This window comes from Cottoperca gobio, chromosome 18 (genome assembly GCF_900634415.1).
Source record: "Cottoperca gobio chromosome 18, fCotGob3.1, whole genome shotgun sequence".
Classification (NCBI taxonomy): Eukaryota; Metazoa; Chordata; class Actinopteri; order Perciformes; family Bovichtidae; genus Cottoperca; species Cottoperca gobio.
Window position 1 is genome coordinate 12,549,293 of NC_041372.1, and position 22,521 is coordinate 12,571,813.

At 38.9% G+C, this 22,521-nt stretch overlaps 3 protein-coding genes across 3 annotated transcripts; 1 reads left to right on the forward strand and 2 right to left on the reverse strand.

Moving 5' to 3' along the window:
• The first annotated feature begins 178 nt into the window (after positions 1–178).
• Positions 179–16,280, forward strand: LOC115024024 (uncharacterized). The gene is made up of 18 exons (XM_029455404.1): positions 179–226; positions 1,324–1,901; positions 2,061–2,156; positions 2,500–2,733; positions 2,909–3,056; positions 3,137–3,163; positions 3,259–3,817; positions 6,612–6,882; positions 7,512–7,590; positions 7,686–7,774; positions 8,990–9,068; positions 9,462–9,580; positions 12,484–12,579; positions 12,659–12,762; positions 12,887–12,995; positions 13,164–13,308; positions 13,691–13,717; positions 15,511–16,280. The coding sequence occupies exons 2-18, from the start codon at positions 1,326–1,328 to the stop codon at positions 16,056–16,058; spliced, it is 3,306 nt and encodes a 1,101-aa protein (XP_029311264.1). The 5' UTR covers positions 179–226; positions 1,324–1,325; the 3' UTR covers positions 16,059–16,280.
• A 1,338-nt stretch (positions 16,281–17,618) lies between these two features.
• LOC115023871 (complement C1q-like protein 4) lies at positions 17,619–19,341 on the reverse strand. The gene is made up of 4 exons (XM_029455190.1): positions 19,174–19,341; positions 18,951–19,005; positions 18,702–18,830; positions 17,619–18,101 (listed from the first exon to the last, which is right to left on the reverse strand). The coding sequence occupies exons 1-4, from the start codon at positions 19,339–19,341 to the stop codon at positions 17,827–17,829; spliced, it is 627 nt and encodes a 208-aa protein (XP_029311050.1). The 3' UTR covers positions 17,619–17,826.
• Positions 19,342–20,294: 953 nt separating this feature from the next.
• LOC115023875 (complement C1q tumor necrosis factor-related protein 3-like) lies at positions 20,295–21,898 on the reverse strand. Its single transcript, XM_029455196.1, has 3 exons — positions 21,634–21,898; positions 21,386–21,514; positions 20,295–20,777 (listed from the first exon to the last, which is right to left on the reverse strand). The coding sequence occupies exons 1-3, from the start codon at positions 21,896–21,898 to the stop codon at positions 20,503–20,505; spliced, it is 669 nt and encodes a 222-aa protein (XP_029311056.1). The 3' UTR covers positions 20,295–20,502.
• Between the last annotated feature and the right edge of the window lie 623 nt (positions 21,899–22,521).

The window sequence follows — 22,521 nt, forward strand, 5'->3', positions numbered from 1 at the left end:
CTGTGTGAACTCAACATGGAACAGATCATTTGGTTGCTCATTTGCACGCCTACTTTCCTCTTTCAGAGAAGGAAGTGGCAGGCAGGGCCTTTAAACAGAAATGAAACTTAACAGAGGGAGGACGGCCCAGAGGAAGGACACACACAGATACACATACACACGAAGTAGGAGTGGAGAGAGAGAAAGAGACAGACGCTTGTGAGATACGCATCTCAATAGCTAAAAGGTAATACTACATTCATCTATATTATATTACTTTCTTTTTGTTTTTTAACATTTGTAAGTTGACTACTGGTATTACTGTACAATGTCAATTACTTAGTTGTGCAAAGGAAAACTACAGTGTGATCATTTTAGGTGTTTTAGACTGGGTTATTTCTTCACTATAGTTTGTTCCTATACACACACACACACACACAAATGCCCAAGGCTTAATTATCCAGTGGGTGTGTCACAGGTAATACCTTAGAGCTACAACAGTGTCAGAGTGTGCTTTTTTATATGTTTTCTTTGCTGTTCAGAAAGAAATATGCTTTGTCGTCTTGACTTTCAAGTGCAAAAGTAAATATTGAGACATAAATCGCTCATTTGAAATACCTGTACAAGCAAATATGTGTCTGGTGCCCTGGCTGTTCATCCAGTTTCTTCTCATAATAGAGTTTAGTAACCTCTGATTTTCAAACTGGAAAGGTAGATATAGAGATTTATTTTCTCACTCAGAACACAATCCTGGTTGGAGAAAGTGAAGTGAAGAAGTGAAGAAATCAATCAATTAAACGGCAATCTTTTCAGGCCTCTGAAACTACAAGGTTTCATTTTCTTCATGGATTAGCAGAAAACTATACAAAGCAATACTAGGAGTAAACATTAAAGAGTTGCACATTATAACTAAGGGGGATTAAGGTTGATAACATGTGTGTTGAATCTGTTTGATTCAATTGTCAGCTTTTATTAAGCAAGTACTTAGAGCATAAATATAGCACAAATATGTTAAACTGTGACGAAATAGCACATTCATCCTTTTTTAAAAGGGAAGTTGAATCAAGCAATAATCACAACGTTGCTCAATACAATAGACTCAGGGCTTTTGTTGCTACAACCTTACTTGGTCTGGTATGACCGGTAGCTTCTGTCACCTGTAGCAACAATACCCAGTGTTCGACAAAAGCTATATAGTCTCTTTGCTTTAAGTAATCAGTTATTAATTGAACATTTAGATGCTCAATGAATACGCGAGGAAAAAGCAAAAAAAAGGAGCTTTAAAATGATACAAAGTATATTACATTTCTAATTGACTAACCTCATGATGTTCTCTTCAAGCAGATATGGCCTGCGCTCAAGCATCACCCAGCGAGACCCTCTCACTCGAGAAGCAACTACGATGCTCTATCTGCCTAGATTCATTTGTGGATCCTGTCACTACAGCTTGTGGCCACTCATTTTGTAAGCAATGTCTGGAGCGCAACTATATCCTCAATGACATAGTGTGCCCCCTATGCAAGGAGCTACTGACGAAAACCCCCAAAGTGAACATCGTCCTGAGAACCATTGTCGAACACGTGAAAAAGACCCTGAAGGAAGATGATGATACGTACACTGGGGCGCCCGGCGATGTGGCCTGTGACATCTGCACGGAGAAAAAGCGGAAGGCTATGAAGTCCTGCCTTGTGTGTCTTGCCTCGTATTGTTTGACCCACCTTGAGAATCATTCTTCAACTGAAAGGTTGAAGGGCCACAAGTTGGTGGAACCTGTGGAGAACCTGGACGAGAGGGCCTGTCTGAAGCATGGACGCCCCTTGGAGCTGTACAGCAAGAAGACGGAATGTTGCATTTGTGTGAGCTGTCTGGAAGAAAATCAGGAGGGGGTTGTTTCTACTGAAGACGAATGGGACAAGAAGAAGGTGAATCAACATATTGTCTTTTGATTCTTGACGGTACTGTATATTTACTTTATATTGTGGTATGATGGGCAAATCGATCGAACACACCAAAAAAGGTCCACAAATGACGTAACAAGGTTTGAAGTTGGGATATTGACTCGCTCTTTTTATTCACTGCAGGTCAAGCTTGAACACACAAAGGGAGACTTGCAAGAGAAAATTAAGAAGAGAAAAACACGGGTGGATGAGATTAATACATCTCTAAAGAGCTGCAAGGTAAGCTGCAAGAGAAAAAAATATTACTGAGCGTATGTTTACCTGGATTGAAAAACCAATCAGATCAATCTTTCAAAACTGGCCGAGCAAGTTTCCCAACAGTCTGGCAGTTAAACGGAACAACTGTTTAATATACAGAGTGTCCTTCACAAGTGATAATGCTGCTTCCTGGGCCCGTTGGTGCCATTTTCTTTTTTACCTAATCAAAGCGCAATATGTTCTGGGATACGTAGCATTTCTGCAAATTGTGTTAAAATCAAACCACAGGTGCAATTCATAAGACAGAAAGAAAAGGTCAATTCTCAAATAGACAATGCTTGCCCTAACCATAACCTATTTTCAGGACCAGCTGGACAATGATTGGTGGGAAATTGAGTCTGTGTTCACAGCTGTGATTGCCACTGTGGAGGAAGCCCAAGCGGCAGCTCTTAAGCCAATAAAGGAGAGGAGGGAGGTTGTGGAAAAAGAGGCAAAATACATCAAAGAGCAGTTGGAAGCAGAGATCAAAACACTTGAGAAAACCATCTCTGAGCTGGACGATATATCTGCGCTTGAGGATCACATCCTTTTCCTTCAGGTGAGAGGAATGATACAGGAGGCCCATGTGTTCAACGGATGAAGAGAATGCGTGTCTTTTGAAGAGCTGCACAACAGTCCAGCTACTGTGGCTTGTATCATTAGATCTTTTTCTCTGCTGTCAGTTTTCCTGCCTGTTGGTTAATCTCCTCACTCTTTCTCTTCCTTCGTCTCAGAAGTACCCATCTCTTCAAGTCCTGGACAACCTCAAAGACTCGACAGAGGTAGAGCTCGACACATCACTGTCTTTTGGCACCATGAGAAAAACCACAACAACCATGTTGGAACAAATTCAACAGCAACTGGACAAACTGACATCCACTGGTAAAAGTTAACTCATGGTTGTAAAGGTTAAAAGCTAAAATGTTGACTTAATTGATTTAAACAATTTCTTTACTTCACAGAACTTGAGAGAGTTGCAAAGTTTACAGGTACGTGATTTAATGTGCTTCTTCCTTACAATATCTCTTAAAAAATAGACTTTTCGGTTCAGATCTTTTAATAATCTCCAACTTGTAATTAACAGTTGATGTAAAGCTGGATCCAACTACTGCGCACCGTCGCCTTGTTCTTTCTGATGATGGGAAGGAAGTGAAAGATGATGGGGAGGACCAGGAAGTAGATGATGCTCTGGAGAGGTTTGACTTGTTCGGGAGCATTCTGGGGCTCAACAGGTTAACCTCTGGGAAGCATTTCTGGGAGGTGGAGGTCACCAATAAGTCGGGGTGGGACCTGGGTGTAGCAAGTGGCGACGCAAAACGCAAGGGGAAACTCTCGCTGGACCCAGAGAATGGCTACTGGCTCACTGTACATTATGAGAATGAAATGTACGCAGCCCTGACAGCGCCGCCGCTTCGTCTTTCCCTGAAAGAGAAACCTGAGAAGGTCGGGGTGTTCGTAGACTACGAGGAAGGTCTCGTGTCCTTCTACGATATGGCTGCTCAATCTCACATCTACTCCTTCACTGAGTGTTCGTTCAGTGACGAGCTCCTCCCATATTTCAGTCCACATGTAAAACAAGACGAGAAAAACTCTGCTCCTTTGATTATTTCTGCTGTGAAACATTGTGAGCAGGACATGGATATGTCATGAAGAATGTGTAGCAGTCAAATGTGGACGGGGAATTTGATGAATCCTGCCCTTTGAGGAATTTGAAAGAAATGCAAAGTTGTGGAGAATTTGTAGAATTACAATTAGGAAAATAATTGGAAAAGTGTTGGTGGAACTATAAATGATGAGTACTCAACAAGGTGCACTGAAAACAACAAGCCTCTGGGAGTAACAATGCCATACGTCAGGACGCTAGTTTAACTACATTTCCCAATAGCATTAGAGTAGTGTAGTTGCACCCAAAATAGTGTAACATATTCAGCAGCAAGGTATGTTTTCCACTAAGTTCAACCAAAGCAGGTGGTGTAATTAAATCCACCACAAAGTAATGAGTGGATTATGTTACTGTAGCTCAATTTCAGTAGTTTAGCTCCATCAGCTACTGAAACAAAGTAGCTAAAAGAAAGCAAAGTAGTGGGGACATTTCCTCCGTTATTTTACTATATCAGGACACCTAAGAGTGTATTCTTATACCATAGCATTCAACAGGGCAAAGGGAGAAGCAGTGTCAGCATAACTCATGTTAAATTGCAATGTTGTTACCGACAATTTAATATACCTTGTGAACTGATTTAGACTTGAGGTTAAAGCCTTGACCATTACTGGGCCAACAACTGTTATAAATGTCTATAATGCAAATTATTAATGTGTATTTTCTATGGTGATGGTAAAAACTGAAACTATGAGCTGTAACATTAGGTTTAACTTGGGTTATGAGTCTTCATCATAGCTCTAATACAGGTGGTTAAAAGCATTCCTGGGATATCCATAGTAACCACTATAATACGTGAGCAAATGGACTTTCTTAGAACTCGATGAACCCAAGACTTATTAGACTACTTCACAAACATGTATGGATGAAACATTTTTGTGAAGTAGTCAACTTATTCTACTGTGCAGTGTCTACATATAATGTGGCCTGATTAGTCACAACATGTGCTGTAATTACATATGTTGAACTTTAAATAAAAGAAAAAAATCCAAAGTTTCATGTTAAATGAAGTTTCTTTTTTTCCTTCTGTTCCTCTCTGCAATCTTTTTAATCAAACAATTATTTTTGTGATAATCGATTGAAGATAGAGTTACTGCTGGCTGAAACTTCCAGGTAGATCTTCTAATCACTTTAACCTGACTGCTGATAAATTCTCTAATTAACCATTATAATATGCTCGATAATATGTACAGCTAAAAAGTGCTTAACTAAAGGTGCATTCCGAATTAAATAAAAGCCCTTAAAAAGCTTTTTAAAACAGTATTTTGAAATGCATGCAAAATGTTTTACACATTAATGCATCACTAATTATAATCTATTAATATGAAATATAACTATTTTTTACATTCTACACAATGAGTGCTTTTACTTTTGGTACTGTAAGTCACATTTTGACTGCAGGACACTGTGGCATTGCTGCTTTTACTCAAGTACAAAATCGCCACTGAAAGTTTTGAGAGAAAAACATGTCCTATCCTGTATTTGTGTAAACTCTTCACTATGGCCAATCTCTACTTTTTATATTTCAGTGCACAGGAAATGAACATGAGATTTTCTTTATTTTAAGTTTTGTTTAACACGAAATTGTGTGTCGGAAGTCGCTGCTTTGGGCGATTAACAGCAACGCCTCAGTAACGTTTTTGTCTAAAATGAAAGTGAAACGGTTCAGGATGAACACATAGAAGGGGAGACTGCAATAAGACACACATCACTCAGAGGAGCGTCGACGTTAGAGAGCCGAAGGTAAGCTGCTGATTGTGTTGTTGTTTTTTTAAATGTTTGTGTAGAATTGTAACGCAACATAACGCTAACAAATCTTACCACAGGCTTGTTTATAGTCAGCAACCATGTTCCTGTTTGGCAAACAAATAATGTCAGTTCAAGAAAGAATTAATTCAGGAATTTCAGGAATTTGACTTTAAGATGTGTTTAAACGTTATTAAAGGTCAGTTTATTTTATTACTCAAACTGATTGCGGTCGTGTGACCCATACAGGCGACATATATCGAGGTTGTATAACTGTGATCAAAGTGCAAACAAGTTAAGAGTAGGAGGCATTGACACAGGCAGGACATTAATGCAAATATATGCCTACCTTGAAAACCCACAGGTTTCAGGGCGTGTACACGAAATACTCGAGTTGGGAGTGTGTGGAAAATATAATTAATGGGCTGTTCTTTAGCTGCTGTCAGAAGGAAATAAATAAAGTTTCCTATGATGAAAGATTTTATATATTTTTTAAACTTATTATTTTGTATTATTGTTGCCATTTATTTCATTATATTATCTTTCTATATTGTGTCATATTCTTGCTACTATATTGTAATTTTACATTTTTCATCCTCATATATGTTATATAAACGTAGACACTCATATTTATTTGTTATTCTATTTTAACTGTATACTACTTTTCACATTATGCTTTGATTAGATTTAAGTTTATGCTGTAAAAATTCATTCAATTCTTTTTTTTGTGTGTAATTTACAGCAGGAAGTTGTTGATACTCTAGAGTCTAGACCACTAGAGCGCGACTAATCACTGTGTAATCTCCTACACATCCAGGTTGCAAACAGCACAGTATGTCATCAAATAAGTAGCAGTCAGACATTTAAACAATATATTTTTATTTCTTGCGATAAACAAAAATAACACGATTAATAATTCCCATGTGGAAATAGTTTAATATTTTCCTGCATCCTGAACATTTTGAGAAGCAACTGTTGCTTCTACAATTGTGGAGTAAGTGCTTTCCTAACTGCGTGTGTGACTTCTACAGACAATCAACAATCATGAGCCACCAGGTTTGCCACTGCGGCTCCGGATTTTCGAGCTACCACGGTCTGAGAATTCACCAGGGGAAGATGGGATGCACGCCGAAGGGAATGCGTATCCCGGAGAGTGAGCAATTCAGATTTAAAAGATCCATTCGTACATCTGCTAACTTTGGATCTTCAATCTACATAGAAGAGCCAATGAAGAGCATCTTCAGCCCTTCTCGTCAAAAGGACAGCGGACCAAATAAGTCGAGCACTCCAGACAGGGAGCAGGTATATTCAAACAAAAATATAGATTAATTGTGGCCATTTATACGTGTTAAAAACATGTACACACATATTTATTTAAAATTGTATTTTTAAGTTGTTATTTTATATGTATACTATTTATTTACATAAAAACATTACATCCTAATATATAAACAATTATCCCAAATGTTCTGAATCTATGCTACTTTGGTTAACTTTTACACATTTGTTTTTTAACGTATCTGTATTTTCTTGTGCTACTGTAATACTAAATGTTCCTCTTGGGATCAATACAGTTTGATTGCATCGTACATCAAGAGTTACTCTATTATTTAAAAGGAATTAAATTCCATTCCAAGAATACCTTGTCGTAGAAAAAGTCTTTCCTCCGGGCAAGAGGTGAAGTCCGGACTTCTTCCTTGAACACATTCATTTCTAATAAGCTGTAGACGTTCTGGTTGTCTTACAAGTTATAATAGACTCAAAAGGCCACAAACTCTTCTAGCGATTAATTTCACCAGTGGTGCACAGGTACAACAGATTTCTGTAAAAAGAAGTTAAAGTGTTGTGGAAATATTGAGTGATCAATAAACGTTAGCAAAGCTTTGTTGGGTAAAACCCTTAAAATATTTTCTTCCCCTCTTCTCTGTTAGCCTTTGCTGATGCAGATGTTACAGATGTTCGGCACCCCGATGATCCCACAAGTCACAGCGAATGAGACAAACAAATCATGTAAGCTATTAAACTAATTTATTAAGAAGAGGAACAACATACAGATACGATTCAAAGAAGCTTTGTTTGACAGTGACCAACTTCTTTTTCTACAGTATTTGAAACTCCACCACAATACAGCACAGCACATCAAGCCACCAGCAACACTCGTCGAGCGCTTGATTTCGCCAGTGGTGCACAGCAGGTACAGTGGGTCTCGACTTGTTTAAATATCCCACTGGAGACTGGGAAAGTTAACTTTTTATGTACATATGCATTTGTTTATAACTTCATTTTTATCTTTATTGTAACAATGCAGCACCTTCAAGAGTATCTTCATTAATAGATCCATTGCAGACTGAGAAGTTGTACTATCATTTGGTCCAGCTTGCAGTAAGTGCTTTCATCCTTTAGGTGGAGCCACTGTCCTGGGATCGTCCAACAACCACAGTTCAGGAAACAGCCATTCGAGCAATGGAAAGAGAGATGGAGAGGGAAAGGGAAAGGGAGAAAGAGTGGGAGGCTCAAAAAGTACTTAACTTTTAATAATACTTTGAATTGTTTTTACCCAAAACTAGCATTGTAGCTCTAGGGATGCAATGCCAGTCTATTAGTTGGTCAGTTATTCTACCACTCTGGTCTGGCCTTTAAACATCTCAACTACTATCAGATAGATCTTCATGAAATTTGGACTTGTTTAAATATCCCACTGGAGACTGGGAAAGTTAACTTTTTATGTACATATGCATTTGTTTATAACTTCATTGTTATCTTTATTGTAACAATGCACCACCTTCAAGAGTATCTTCATTAATAGATCCATTGCAGACTGAGAAGTTACACACATATTTATTTAAAATTGTATTTTTAAGTTGTTATTTTATATGAATACTATTTATTTACATAAAAACATTACATCCTAATATATAAACAATTATCCCAAATGTTCTGAATCTATGCAACATTGTTTTACTTTTACACATTTGTTTTTTAACGTATCTGTATTTTCTTGTGCTACTGTAATACTAAATGTTCCTCTTGGGATCAATACAGTTTGATTGCATCGTACATCAAGAGTTACTCTATTATTTAAAGGAATTAAATTCCATTGCAAGAATACCTTGTCGTAGAAAAAGTCTTTCCTCCGGGCAAGAGGTGAAGTCCGGACTTCTTCCTTGAACACATTCATTTCTAATAAGCTGTAGACGTTCTGGTTGTCTTACAAGTTATAATAGACTCTAAAGGCCACAAACTCGGACAAAACTCTTCTAGCGATTAATTTCACCAGTGGTGCACAGGTACAACAGATTTCTGTAAAAAGAAGTTAAAGTGTTGTGGAAATATTGAGTGATCAATAAACGTTAGCAAAGCTTTGTTGGGTAAAACCCTTAAAATATTTTCTTCCCCTCTTCTCTGTTAGCCTTTGCTGATGCGGATGTTACAGATGTTCGGCACCCCGATGATCCCACAAGTCACAGCGAATGAGACAAACAAATCATGTAAGCTATTAAACTAATTCATTAAGAAGAGGAACAACATACAGATACGATTCAAAGAAGCTTTGTTTGACAGTGACCAACTTCTTTTTCTACAGTATTTGAAACTCCACCACAATACAGAACAGCACATCAAGCCACCAGCAACACTCGTCGAGCGCTTGATTTCTCCAGCGGTGCACAGCAGGTACAGTGGGTCTCGATTTGTTTAAATATCCCACTGGAGACTGGGAAAGTTAACTTTTTATGTACATATGCATTTGTTTATAACTTCATTTTTATCTTTATTGTAACAATGCACCACCTTCAAGAGTATCTTCATTAATAGATCCATTGCAGACTGAGAAGTTATACTATCATTTGGTCCAGCTTGCAGTAAGTGCTTTCATCCTTTAGGTGGAGCCACTGTCCTGGGGATCGTCCAACAACCACAGATCAGGAAACAAGCCATTCGAGCAATGGAAAGAGAGATGGAGAGGGAGAGGGAAAGGGAGAAAGAGTGGGAGGCTCAAAAAGTACTTAACTTTTAATAATACTTTGAATTGTTTTTACCCAAAACTAGCATTGTGGCTCTAGGGATGCAATGCCAGTCTATTAGTTGGTCAGTTATTCTACCACTCTGGTCTGGCCTTTAAACATCTCAACTACTATCAGATAGATCTCCATGAAATTTGGTACAGACATCCACAGATTTATACAGTGCCACCCATAGACTGTATATGAGAAGTGGAAGTAGTCATTGTGACACAATTCATTGGTTTGTGGACTACCGTTTTGAAGCCTTGAGTTTGGCATTTTGGCAGTCACTACCTTGGTTTGGCCACGACCTAAAGCATACCCTGCTTTATCGTCTATTCTGATCTAAATGGGACTTCGGGTTCATTCATATAAACGGAAGAAGGAAAATAACTTGGGATTTGGCTATTAGTTTAACCAGATAACCCCAATCCATTTTACAACTTTAAAGACCTAATGATTTAAATAAGGGCTATTTAAGGGTTCATATTGGAAAGTTGATTTATCTCAACAAAATTAAAAGGCTAATTTTACAGATTTTGGTAATAAATCAAGTGAGAAGTAGGGTAATTTTCTCATAGACTTATATACCTTCAAATCTATTTTTGCAGCCAGTGGAGTCGCCCCCTGATGGCCATTTGAAAGAATACTGGTTTAAGGAACTTCAGCATTGGTTTCACTTTTATGAACCGGAAGTTGCTGCTTGGTGCCACCATGAGTTTAAGGTTTTCACTTATCCTGTGACATAACATCTACTCGATACATTGGCGAGGCAGAGGTGGGAATGAAATATAGTGAGGGACTGAGAGTCACCGATATCTTGGGGGAGGGAGTTCCAGAGCCTGGGTGCTGCCCTGGAGAAGGCTCTGTCTCCAAAGCTGCGCAGGATTTGGGGGTGGAGAGGAGACCAGATGAGGTAGATCTGAGGGACGGAGGGAGTTGGTAGGGGGAGATGCGCTCAGTGAGATAGGAGGGGGCTAGGTGGTGGAGGATTTTGTAAGTGAGGACCAGGAGTTTGTAGTTGATTCGGAGGGATACAGGTAGCCAGTTTAGTTATTTGAGGACTGGGGTGATGGAGCTTGCGGTGATGCCATATAGTAGGGAGTTACAATAGTCAAGGCGGGAGGAAATGAAGGTCTTTCAGCTGCTGGGCGGGTGAGAGAGTCTGATTTTTGCAATATTGCGGAGGTGGTAAAAGGAAGTTTTGGCAATATGGCAGATATGGGGCTCAAGGGAGAGGGTGGGGTCGAAGATCACGCCAAGGTTGCGTGCCTGAGGGGAGGGGGAAACAGTGGGGCCGTCAATGGTGAGTGTCAGGTTGGAGGTTTTGCTGAGTGTGGATATGGAGCCGATGAGGAGTAGTTTGGTTTAGTTGCTGTTAAGTTTGAGGAAGTTGCATCCAGTTTTTTATGGCTGTGAGACATGATTCGATGTGGGAGAGGTGTGGGTTATGGGGGGATTTGGTGTTGAGGTAGATCTGTGTGTCGTCGCCATAGCAGTGGATGTCCAGGTTGAAGTGGCGGAGTATCTGATCAAGGGGGACGCCTTGGGTGACTGGCGCTGTGGCAGGGAAGTGGTTGTGATGGGAAATGAAGTCGGATCTGTCGGACAGGTAGGAGTGGAGCCACCTGAGTGCAGTACCCTCGATACCGATATCCTTGAGTCTGGAGAACAGGATGTTATTGCTCACGGTATCGAAGGCTGCACTCAGGTCAAGGAGGATTAGGATGTTGAGGGAACTGGTATCAGCAGAGGTGAGGAGGTCGTTGAGGATTTTGAGTAGTGTCGTTTCTGTGCTGTAGAGGGGGTGTCCAGGGAGATGAAGGGAAGAGGCACAGTGGTGGAAGCTGGGGTAGGTGCTTCTGGGTGGGGTACAGGGGATAGTGAGCTATTAATGTTGTTGATTTTGTCTGTGAAAAACTGGAGGAATGAGTCGCATAAAGCAGGAGTAGATGTAGTGAAGCTGTTGGCAAAGGGGCTGGAGGAGGTTTTGACTGTGGAGAAGAGGGTTCTGGGGTTCTGGGAGGAGTCATTGGAAATGGTCTAGGGGTAAGCAGACTGGTCAGCGGTGAGGGAATCTTTGTAGGCAGTGAGGTGGAGTTTGTAGGCTTCATGGTGGACTGTAAGGGGGGTTTCTTTGCTGTGACGTTCAAGTTGAAGGCCAGTGTTCTGTGCCAATTAGCAAATGTTAGCATACTAAAAGGCTAAACTACGATGATGACTATGTTGATTACATCTGCTACACATCAGCATGTTAGCTTTATGGTTGTTAGCATGGCATTAGACCAGGGGTGTCAAACTCATTTTAGTTCAGAGGCCACATACAGCACAATTTGTTCTCAGGTGGGCCGGACCAATAAAATCATAGCATAATAACCTATAAATAACGATAACTCCAAATTTTCCCCTTCATATAAGTGCAAAAATTTGTGAACATTTTCACATTTTATCTTTTTACAAAACATTATGCACAACCTGAAATTTCTTAAGAAAAAAAGGTGCAATTTCAACAATAGTATGCCTCAGTTTATCATTCACACATGTGCATTACAACTTACAGATCACAGTGTATCTACAAAGGCACAAAACATTTTGTCGCGGGTATCTGGAACAGTATTTTGCTTTTTGATCAAAACAACATATTTTTACACTTTGCAAAGTCATCCCGCGGGCCGTATTGGACACTTGGGCCAGTTTTGGCCCCCGGGCCGCATGTTTGACACCCCTGCGTTAGAATGTTAGTCTTCTTCAACTCCATTGGGTATTTTATACTTTTTAACAACCCTAATCTAGCCTTTCAGTGTTACTTTATCAGTCCACTTTCCAATCAGGAATGCAGTCATTGTGCTTGAATCCCTACAATGTGTACATTTTAATATAAGTGATTTTTATCTTATCCAAGATGAGACAAGACAAGATAAGGGATGATTTACAGCAGAAAATTCAGACGAGAGAACAAAAGATGGCTGAAGTCAGATCATCTGTAAAAGACTGCAAGGTGAGCTTCTGCAGTTTTTAACTTTTTTAGATTTGAATAATATTTCTTTAACATCCTCACTGTCTGTTACTTTTTTCAGGGCGACTTGGATGCTGAGTTGCTGGAGATCAACAACGTTTTCTCAGAGGTGATGAGAGTCGTGGCGGACTCTCGGCAGAAAGCCCTTCAACCTCTGGAGGAGAGGTCGGTCATGTCTGCCTCAGATTATAAAACAGTGATATGGCACTGTGTTAATGACATTAACACCAAAGTTAGGGTCATCAATGAATAAAACTAACTGCCTATTGTTACTGCATGTTATTTTTAGGAGGCAAAGAGTGAAAAGAGAAGGACAAGATCTGGTCCAGAAGCTGAAAAGGGAAATTGACAAACTCAAAAAGACCATTGATGAGTTGGACAAAAGACCTGACTTGCAGGTGAGCCATCCAAGCTTTTGAAGTTTTTAACATTTGAGCAAGTCATTATGCGTCTATACTGCTAAATGTCAGTATGAGAGGACACTATCCAGTTCTAGGGGAACTAAGCAAGTATTTTCTGATTCCTTTAAATTATTTTTTACTGATGATGTGACATTTATTACACAGGTTTCTCCTCTACCAGGCCTGGATGAATTCCAAGATTGGAAAAATGTTACTGTTGACACTTTATTCTCCTTCGGGTCACTAAGAATTACAACATCCAACATGATGGAACAAATTCACCAGGAACTCGAAAAACTCTCTTCCGTTGGTGAGTACTCCTTAAAGTGAATACAGACTTCCCCCCCAGCGTTTCCAAGTGGTAATATTGTTTGTGCCGCTTGGAAAGACAACCAGATTGTGTTTGCAATATGGCTACCGCTAGCAGAATTGCTACTCAAGCTCTATCTTCTTCCTTTGTATTCCGGAAATCGAACCTTCATTTTCTTTCCCAAGAGTTCTCAACCCGGAGGCAGATAGAATTGCATAGTGAAAGTGAGATTTATAGGCAACCAATCCAAACACTGATGGTGTCATTATTCTATAGCCTTTACAGTTAAAGCAAAAAACGTGTCTAAACGTGTCTATTTTCACTTTAAAATGATGTATTTAATTCATAGTCACTGTTTTTAATAGAATTTCTCTTTCCACAGAACTCAAGAGGATTGCCACATTTGCAGGTGTGTGACTCAGAATATCAAAAGAAAATTTGAATATTTAAACAGGAAAACTTGGTGGTCAGGGAACCATTGTGGTCATAGTTCATAAGAAAACAGCTTCAAGCGATCACACTCACATTTGGAGTTTTGTTTAAAAGCCTTTACTGGTTTCATGGCCTGTTCATGGCAATTAAACAAAGCAAGCGCAGGTTTTAAACCATGACATGTCTTCTGCAGGGTAACAAATCAAGAGACACCTGAGCCTGATCCTTTAATACAATCACTCAGGGGTGTGTCCTATTTGGGTAATTGGGACAACAGGTGGGAGATACTGAGTGTCTTTAAGGGAGTACTTCCAAAAGATTTCTCAATCTGGAACAGCTGAAACTCCAAGAAACAAATCAAATAAGGGTAAACCCAGTTACTGGATGAAAAGAAGCTAAATGTTCCACAATAAAGGTCTTCATTTAGTCCTGGATATACTGTTCAATTAAAATGAAAATGTGTAAGGAGTGTGCACACATTCTCTTGGATAGTCTGTCAAATCCACTCAAAGATAGAGCCAATAAATCACAAATCATATACATGGCTTATGATAGAGCTTACAAAATGTCATCATTGTGGTGACCCACTTGGGACATAGACATTCACGGAACACAGGAGAGGGGGTACGTCTCCTTTAAGACCGAGGAGCTTTCTGGGTAATGGGGAGAGTTAGCGGAAGTTAGAAATGTACCGGTGAATATAAGTTCACCTGAGGTGACTGTTGGAGAGGGATTATTTACTACTGCCGCTGTATCACTGTTGTTGTTGGGAAGTAAACCTTTTGACTTGACAGCTTGTCTAGCGTCTCCTCGTTTATACGCACGCCCACGTTATAGTGATTTATTACATACGGCTAAAAATTGTGGGAGAAAATCCTTTTAATTTAACTTAATTTCTGTAACACCGTACACCACAATATTCATTCCAATTGGGCTATTTTGGAAAGTGACCTTCATTTAAGAACAGTGTCTTTACAGACAAGCACCAAAGAAGTGCCTCCAATGTCTTTAAAACAAAAACATTTCTTGATTTCAAAACTAAAAGGATAGACTCCCTGCACCCAAATGTGCAATAAAATGTAAAGGCATAAGCATGTTTGTTTGTGTAGGAGGTTTTGAATAGGACAAATGGGGCCATTTGAGCACGAACTTCCAGAGAAAAGACTTTTGGACTTTCAAACTTAATGCAACAGTGTATCCAGGCCTAAATGACATTTTTTGACTTTTATTGTGACACATTTATTTCAACACAAATCTTTACGTATGGTATGTCTTTTATTGAGTCACCATGTTTATCTTTTTTTTTTTTTCAGTTTGGGAAGTCTTTGGGAATAACCTCTTGAATGACACTCGTTATCTCCCACCTGTTGTCCCAATTACCCGATTACGACACACCCCTGAGTGATTGTATAAACAGCTCAGACTCAGACAGTGTTTGTTCGTTGAGTGAATCTCATGTTTTACTAACTGACCACACCACTTTCTTTTTAGACTAAAAAATCCCCCAAATTGACAAATAGTGCAAACTCCTTGCGCTCTTAAAAGTGTGACATTTTGTTTGTCCACAACAACTGACCCTCGCTACAAAACCAAAGCTTTATTCTTGTTGAACCTCTGAAGAGTTCTTTATTATTGCTTTCTTTATGGAGTAGTATCCATTTCAATATTTAATAATTTAAAGTTGAATGCATAAGCATCAATAAGTAGTTTTGAGTGTCACCTATATAAAGTCTAATAAGATTCTATTTCCATTCATCTCCTCAACTACAGTGGATGTAAAGCTGGATCCATCCACAGCACACCAATGCCTTGTTCTTTCCCCCGATGGGAAGACAGTGAGAGATGGAGGAAAGAACCAGAAAATTCCTGATGCTCCACAGAGGTTTGACATGTTCGGGAGCATCCTGGGGCTCAATAGTTTGACTTCTGGGAAGTCATACTGGGAGGTGGAGGTCACCAACAAGACGGGGTGGGACCTGGGGGTGGCAAGACGCAATGCAAAGCGCAAGGGGAAACTCTCTGTGAACTCAGATAACGGTTACTGGGTCACCGTACATTATGAAGATAAAAAGTACGCAGCCCTGACGGTACCACCCGTCAGCCTCCCCCTGAAAGAGAAACCCCAGAAGGTCGGGGTGTTCGTGGACTACGAGGAAGGTCTCGTGTCCTTCTACGATGTGACGACTCAATCTCACATCTACTCCTTTACTGAGTGTTTGTTCAGTGACGGCATTTTTCCATATTTCAGTCCACATCTTAAACAAAATGAGAAAAACTCTCATCCTCTGATTATCACTGCTGTGAAAAAGCAGTCATAGATGTATAAAGTGAATGTGTAACTGGTGCACTGAGGGTTAGAATGCACCACTGTGCCTACATACAGCTTCATGGAGATTATTTTCTTCTTTTGTGTGAAGAAGAATTAGTTTTTTCTACTGTGCCCTGCAGAAATCCCTACGAATACTGCAGAAGTTTTATAATATTTGGCACCACATTGTATATATGCCTGGTGTTGGGGTTAGCTGCCATTTAATACACTTACAAAATAAACTGTATACTTTGTGAATACTATTATGCTGTGTGTTGTATCATTACATAAACAGTACAGGTGTTGGAAAATGTTTCATATTTTTCTATTTTCTTTTCAATGGTGTTAAAAACATTACATGTGTTGTATTAACTGACAACATCACACCACTGAACACTGCATGTAGCTGTTATATTTACAGGTAAAGGTTTTACATATTGTCTTTTCTGTATAAGTTATATTGGTGTGTTCGCAGATCATTTTTCAGACGAAAACATTAGCACCCAGATCCTTTAAAGGGAAGTTGTCTCAGTCTGGCACAAACGAAGCGATGTGTTTGTGGTAGACCTCGATCCAACTCAACTACGAGGTGAGGTGAGCGTTGCATACTGGGATGCTAACAGGTGGCGTACAAAAGCTGTACCTTTTTTAATAAAGAATGTCAGAATTTGTCTAGGTGCTTACTGTAGGTCTTTAAAGATAACTTTGTGTTGTAAATCTTGCTTTTAGTTTTTGAGTACAGTACTGATGGACCAAAGTTTTGAGGTGTAGTTTACTAATCATTCTTTGGTCACAATGAAAATCAAAACCACATGTTGGCCAACGTCAGGCAACAAAACAGCAACACCCTCAAAAAATAACTGATATGAATTTCTTGGCAGAACATTTGTTTTCGTCTAAATGATTAGCTGAAGTTCTGCTGGCATTTCCCGACAAGCAACAAGGAAGGACAATATAATACATCATCTAGCTAACAATTATTGATTTTAATCTTTGATACTATGAGTGATACTGTGGGGCTAAAACCATATGTATGTATATATATATATACACACACACACCCACAAACACACACATATATTATTATAAACCCCTTGAGATGAATCATCTTGTTTTAAAGAGGGTCCTTATCACAATTTAACAGAAAATACAGCACATGAGACAAAACAAACATTAAAAAAGTCTCTCACTTTTTCACTGATCTTACAAGACAAGTTTATTTGTAAAGCAACTTTCAACAACACGGCAATTCAAAGGGCTTTGTGTAAAACATTAAAGACAGTATTGAGGGGACTTAGAAAGACACATGAAAATGATTTAGAGAGTGAAAAATGTCAGCAGAAATCATAAAATTATTCTCCTGATCATCAAAGTTGATACCAAATATTACAGAATGTGACAGAAACGTCCTGAATGATGAACACATACAGTAAGTGTCAATATGTTTCTAATCATTAAAAAGAATTCTGAGCTGTCTTGACTGTGAAAGCACAATGGGTCAATCAATTCTGACTATATGATAAAAACAAAACAATATTCAAATCAAAATCCACTTACTCAGTCAGTGGCTGTTTTCCTAACACGAAGGGTTAAAGTGTTTGGAGGTGTGGTACATTTTAGGGAACTCTAGCTTCAAGGAAATGGTAGCAAAAATCAATGAACAAATAATGAAGGCACATAAACAGAACACAGATATGATCCATGACATGCAGCATGAAAGCAAAAGAAAGGTTGTCAACCTCCAGAAAAATCACGTCCTTATTAACTCTTTCTCTGACCTAGTTGACCAAAACACCGCTGAAGGTGGTGATGTGATCGTTTCCCCAAACATGTGCATTTGCATTTAAGTTCACAAACACCTGGTCCCCTTGATTCAGCTGCAGGAACACAGCATTTCCCCCGTTATCAGCCCCGTCATACTGTGTACTTTGGTCACTGGTCGTCACAATCTGCTGGTTGTTCTTCATCAGAATTAGATGCGATGCGTGTGCTCCTCCGGCATGATAGTAGAAGGTGAAGTAGTAAAGGCCTTGAACAGGTGCAGTGAAGATACCTGTGGAAACAACATTTTATTCCAACAACTGACAAAGCTTTTAAGGAAGTCCTTGAATCCTAGAGTGTTTTTTTAAACCTGGTGGATCACATGGAAAGTGCTCTCAGCCGCTTGATTCATTGCAACGTATTGTAGCAATCAAATTCCTACATATACTTCAGGTCTGTGGACATCGTTCTGTCATCGCATCAACGCAACACGTCAAAAATAAATATTGCAACCAACACGCTTTAGTTATACTTCTTTCAAAACATGTGTAAAGCCTGTCTTAGCTTACAATGATAATGTCATGGATGTTCTTTAAATATTAGGTTGTGTAGTATATAATGGGAGGAGGTTCAGATTACGGAAAAATTGGTCTCAAATGTTAGAAATCAGTAAAACAAGAAAGAAATGTGAAAGGCTCACTCGGCCATTTTGCATAAACTTTTGTGACGGCCCCTAACTTACCAGCTCCCTGTATTGTATCGGATGTTCTTTAAATACTACGTATTTTTAACCTAAAATGTATTCAATTTTGGCACCGTAGCATAAAATAACAATATACAAATGTATTTTTAAATAAGATATTATAGAAAATGTCACATACACGCTACATACCAGTATATTGACTGTAGGCATCACCGATGTTTGTTTTCACAGTTCTGTAGATTAATGTTGTCTCTCTGTTGAAGGGTCCAATGGGTCCACCCCCTCCTGCCGCTGCACTGAATGCCACCAGGGTTCTTTCTGCGTTAACAAAAACATTGTTTTGTAAGTGTATTTCCACACAGTTCTACTTTGTATTTTGTTCATAATAATTCTTTATGGATGTATTTAAATCAATCAGGGGAAAAAGTTTAATTTTACTTTTGTTCTTCAGTTCAATAATCTGTGTTTCACTGTCCTTCAGTCTGGTTTCACTGTCCTTCAGTCTGGTTTCACTGTCCTTCAGTCTGGTTTCACTGTCACTCAGTCTGGTTTCACTGTCCTTCAGTCTGGTTTCACTGTTCTTCAGTCTGGTTTCACTGTCCTTCAGTCTGGTTTCACTGTCCTTCAGTCTGGTTTCACTGTCCTTCAGTCTGGTTTCCATAGCTACAAGTTTTTCCTTAATGATACCAAACTCTTGCAGGAAATCACACATGTCAGGAAAGCATGCCCGTGTGTCACTAGTTTCTCCTGTTTCAGGAGTATCACCAACATCCTGGGCTGAAATCAGGCCGCAGAACAGCGAAACAAACAATACAATGGTGAAATTCATCTTCCAGGTTCAATGTTTTTCAGTCACCTAAACTCTGAATGCTGTGATCCCTCTGGCTGCGTTTATGTTGTTTAAAGGTGACGTGTTCATTGTGAACATGCCCTTTGAAGCAAGGTTTATTTTGCAATGTGTGATAAATATTAATTACACTTACAGGCCTTAATAACAACGTTATCGCTGTTTGTGTTACTTACACGTCGACAGTGCAGAGATTACTGATATGATCCATAGCAAGCAGCCATATTTATTTCACAAAATACAAAGATCTCCTCCTAATCTTTCTTGGCAGAACATTTGTTTTCTTCTAAATAATTATCTGGAGTTCTGCTGGCATTTCCCGACAAGCAACAAGGAAGGACAATATAATACATCATCTAGCTAACAATTATTGATTTTAATCTTTGATACGACAGAGTGATACTGTGGGGCTAAAACCTATACGTACATACTGTGTACACACATATATTATTATAAACCCCTTGAGATGAATCATCTCGTTTTAAAGAGGGTCCATGTCACAAATTTACACAAAATACAACACGAGACAAAACAAACATTAAAAAAGTCTCTCATTTTTTCAATGATCTTACAAGACAAGTTTATTTGTAAAGCAGCTTTCAACAACACGGCAATTCAAAGGGATTTGTGTAAAACATTAAAGACAGTATTGAGGGGACTTAGAAAGACACATGAAAATGATTTAGAGAGTGAAAAATGTCAGCAGAAATCATAAAATTATTCTCCTGATCATCAAAGTTGATACCAAATATTACAGAATGTGACAGAAACGTCCTGAATGATGAACACATACAGTAAGTGTCAATATGTTTCTAATCATTAAAAAGAATTCTGAGCTGTCTTGACTGTGAAAGCACAATGGGTCAATCAATTCTGACTATATGATAAAAACAAAACAATATTCAAATCAAAATCCACTTACTCAGTCAGTGGCTGTTTTCCTAACACGAAGGGTTAAAGTGTTTGGAGGTGTGGTACATTTTAGGGAACTCTAGCTTCAAGGAAATGGTAGCAAAAATCAATGAACAAATAATGAAGGCACATAAACAGAACACAGATATGATCCATGACATGCAGCATGAAAGCAAAAGAAAGGTTGTCAACCTCCAGAAAAATCACGTCCTTATTAACTCTTTCTCTGACCTAGTTGACCAAAACACCGCTGAAGGTGGTGATGTGATCGTTTCCCCAAACATGTGCATTTGCATTTAAGTTCACAAACACCTGGTCCCCTTGATTCAGCTGCAGGAACACAGCATTTCCCCCGTTATCAGCCCCGTCATACTGTGTACTTTGGTCACTGGTCGTCACAATCTGCTGGTTGTTCTTCATCAGAATTAGATGCGATGCGTGTGCTCCTCCGGCATGATAGTAGAAGGTGAAGTAGTAAAGGCCTTGAACAGGTGCAGTGAAGATACCTGTGGAAACAACATTTTATTCCAACAACTGACAAAGCTTTTAAGGAAGTCCTTGAATCCTAGAGTGTTTTTTTAAACCTGGTGGATCACATGGAAAGTGCTCTCAGCCGCTTGATTCATTGCAACGTATTGTAGCAATCAAATTCCTACATATACTTCAGGTCTGTGGACATCGTTCTGTCATCGCATCAACGCAACACGTCAAAAATAAATATTGCAACCAACACGCTTTAGTTATACTTCTTTCAAAACATGTGTAAAGCCTGTCTTAGCATACAATGATAATGTCATGGATGTTCTTTAAATACTAGGTTGTGTAGTATATAATGGGAGGAGGTTCAGATGACTGAAAGATTTGGTCTCAAATGTTTAAGATAAGAAATCAGTAAGACAAGAAAGAAATGTGAAAGGCTCACTCGGCCATTTTGCATAAACTTTTGTGACGGCCCCTAACTTACCAGCTCCCTGTATTGTATCGGATGTTCTTTAAATACTACGTATTTTTAACCTAAAATGTATTACATTTTGGCACCGTAGCATAAAATAACAATATACAAATGTATTTTTAAATAAGATATTATAGAAATTGTCACATACACGCTACATACCAGTATATTGACTGTAGGCATCACCGATGTTTGTTTTCACAGTTCCGTAGATTAATGTTGTCTCTGTGTTGAAGGGTCCAATGCGTCCACCCCCTCCTGTCGCTGCACTGAATGCCACCAGGGTTCTATCTGCGTTAACAAAAACATTGTTTTGTAAATGTATTTCCACACAGTTCTACTTTGTATTTTGTTCATAATAATTCTGCATGGATGTATTTAAATCAATCAGGGAAAAAGTTTAATTTTACTTTTGTTCTTCAGTTCAATAATCTGTGTTTCACTGTCCTTCAGTCTGGTTTCACTGTCCTTCAGTCTGGTTTCACTGTCCTTCAGTCTGGTTTCCATAGCTACAAGTTTTTCCTTAATGCCACCAAACTCTTTCAGGAAATCACACATGTCAGGAAAGCATGCCTGTGTTTCACTAGTTTTTTCTGTTTCAGGAGTATCACCAACATCCTGGGCTGAAATCAGGCCGCAGAACAGCGAAACAAACAATACAATGGTGAAATTCATCTTCCAGGTTCAAAGTTTTTCAGTCACCTAAACTCTGAATGCTGTGATCCCTCCGGCTGCTTTTATGTTGTTTAAAGGTGACGTGTTCATTGTAAACATGCCCTTTGAAGCAAGGTTTATTTTGCAATGAGAAAGAAATATTTACTATACCCACTGCCAATCAGTTAACCTTCGATATCCTAGAGAAATGTTAACAGAAATGTCTCAACTTTTTAATGATTTTCCAGTGACTTTGCAAAGATTTGTGTGTTTCAGGGGATATTATAGCAAACCAAGAAATAATGTTAGTTCGACAAAAACATTTGAAGTTGAATGTATTTAAACTATAAACCACTATTTCAATCTAACCTTCTGGTTTGAAGAGGCCTTAACCACGACGCTATCTCTGTATTTGTGTTACTTACACCGGGACAGTGCAGCCATATTTATTTAACAGTTATACAAAATACAAACAAACTGTTTCTCATTTCTCACTTAAACTTATCAATTTAGCTTGTTCTATTTCTGTGTAGGTGCGTCAAGTTATGTAGTTTTCAAATGCCAGAACTATTTGTTCAAATCACAACAAACAAACACATATACCAACATTATGCATGAGATAAAACCTGCTGCTCAGTCACTAC

Coding starts and splice junctions, on each gene's coding strand:
- LOC115024024 (XM_029455404.1), top strand. CDS start 1,326: ATGGCCTGCGCTCAAGCATCACCCAGCGAGACCCTCTCACTCGAGAAG. Junction 1,902..2,060: donor ACGAATGGGACAAGAAGAAG/GTGAATCAACAT, acceptor TATTCACTGCAG/GTCAAGCTTGAACACACAAA. Junction 7,591..7,685: donor GAATGAGACAAACAAATCAT/GTAAGCTATTAA, acceptor CTTTTTCTACAG/TATTTGAAACTCCACCACAA.
- LOC115023871 (XM_029455190.1), bottom strand. CDS start 19,341: ATGAATTTCACCATTGTATTGTTTGTTTCGCTGTTCTGCGGCCTGATT. Junction 18,831..18,950: donor TATTGAACTGAAGAACAAAA/GTAAAATTAAAC, acceptor TTGTTAACGCAG/AAAGAACCCTGGTGGCATTC. Junction 18,102..18,701: donor TGCCTACAGTCAATATACTG/GTATGTAGCGTG, acceptor TTGTTTCCACAG/GTATCTTCACTGCACCTGTT.
- LOC115023875 (XM_029455196.1), bottom strand. CDS start 21,898: ATGAATTTCACCATTGTATTGTTTGTTTCGCTGTTCTGCGGCCTGATT. Junction 21,515..21,633: donor TATTGAACTGAAGAACAAAA/GTAAAATTAAAC, acceptor TTGTTAACGCAG/ATAGAACCCTGGTGGCATTC. Junction 20,778..21,385: donor TGCCTACAGTCAATATACTG/GTATGTAGCGTG, acceptor TTGTTTCCACAG/GTATCTTCACTGCACCTGTT.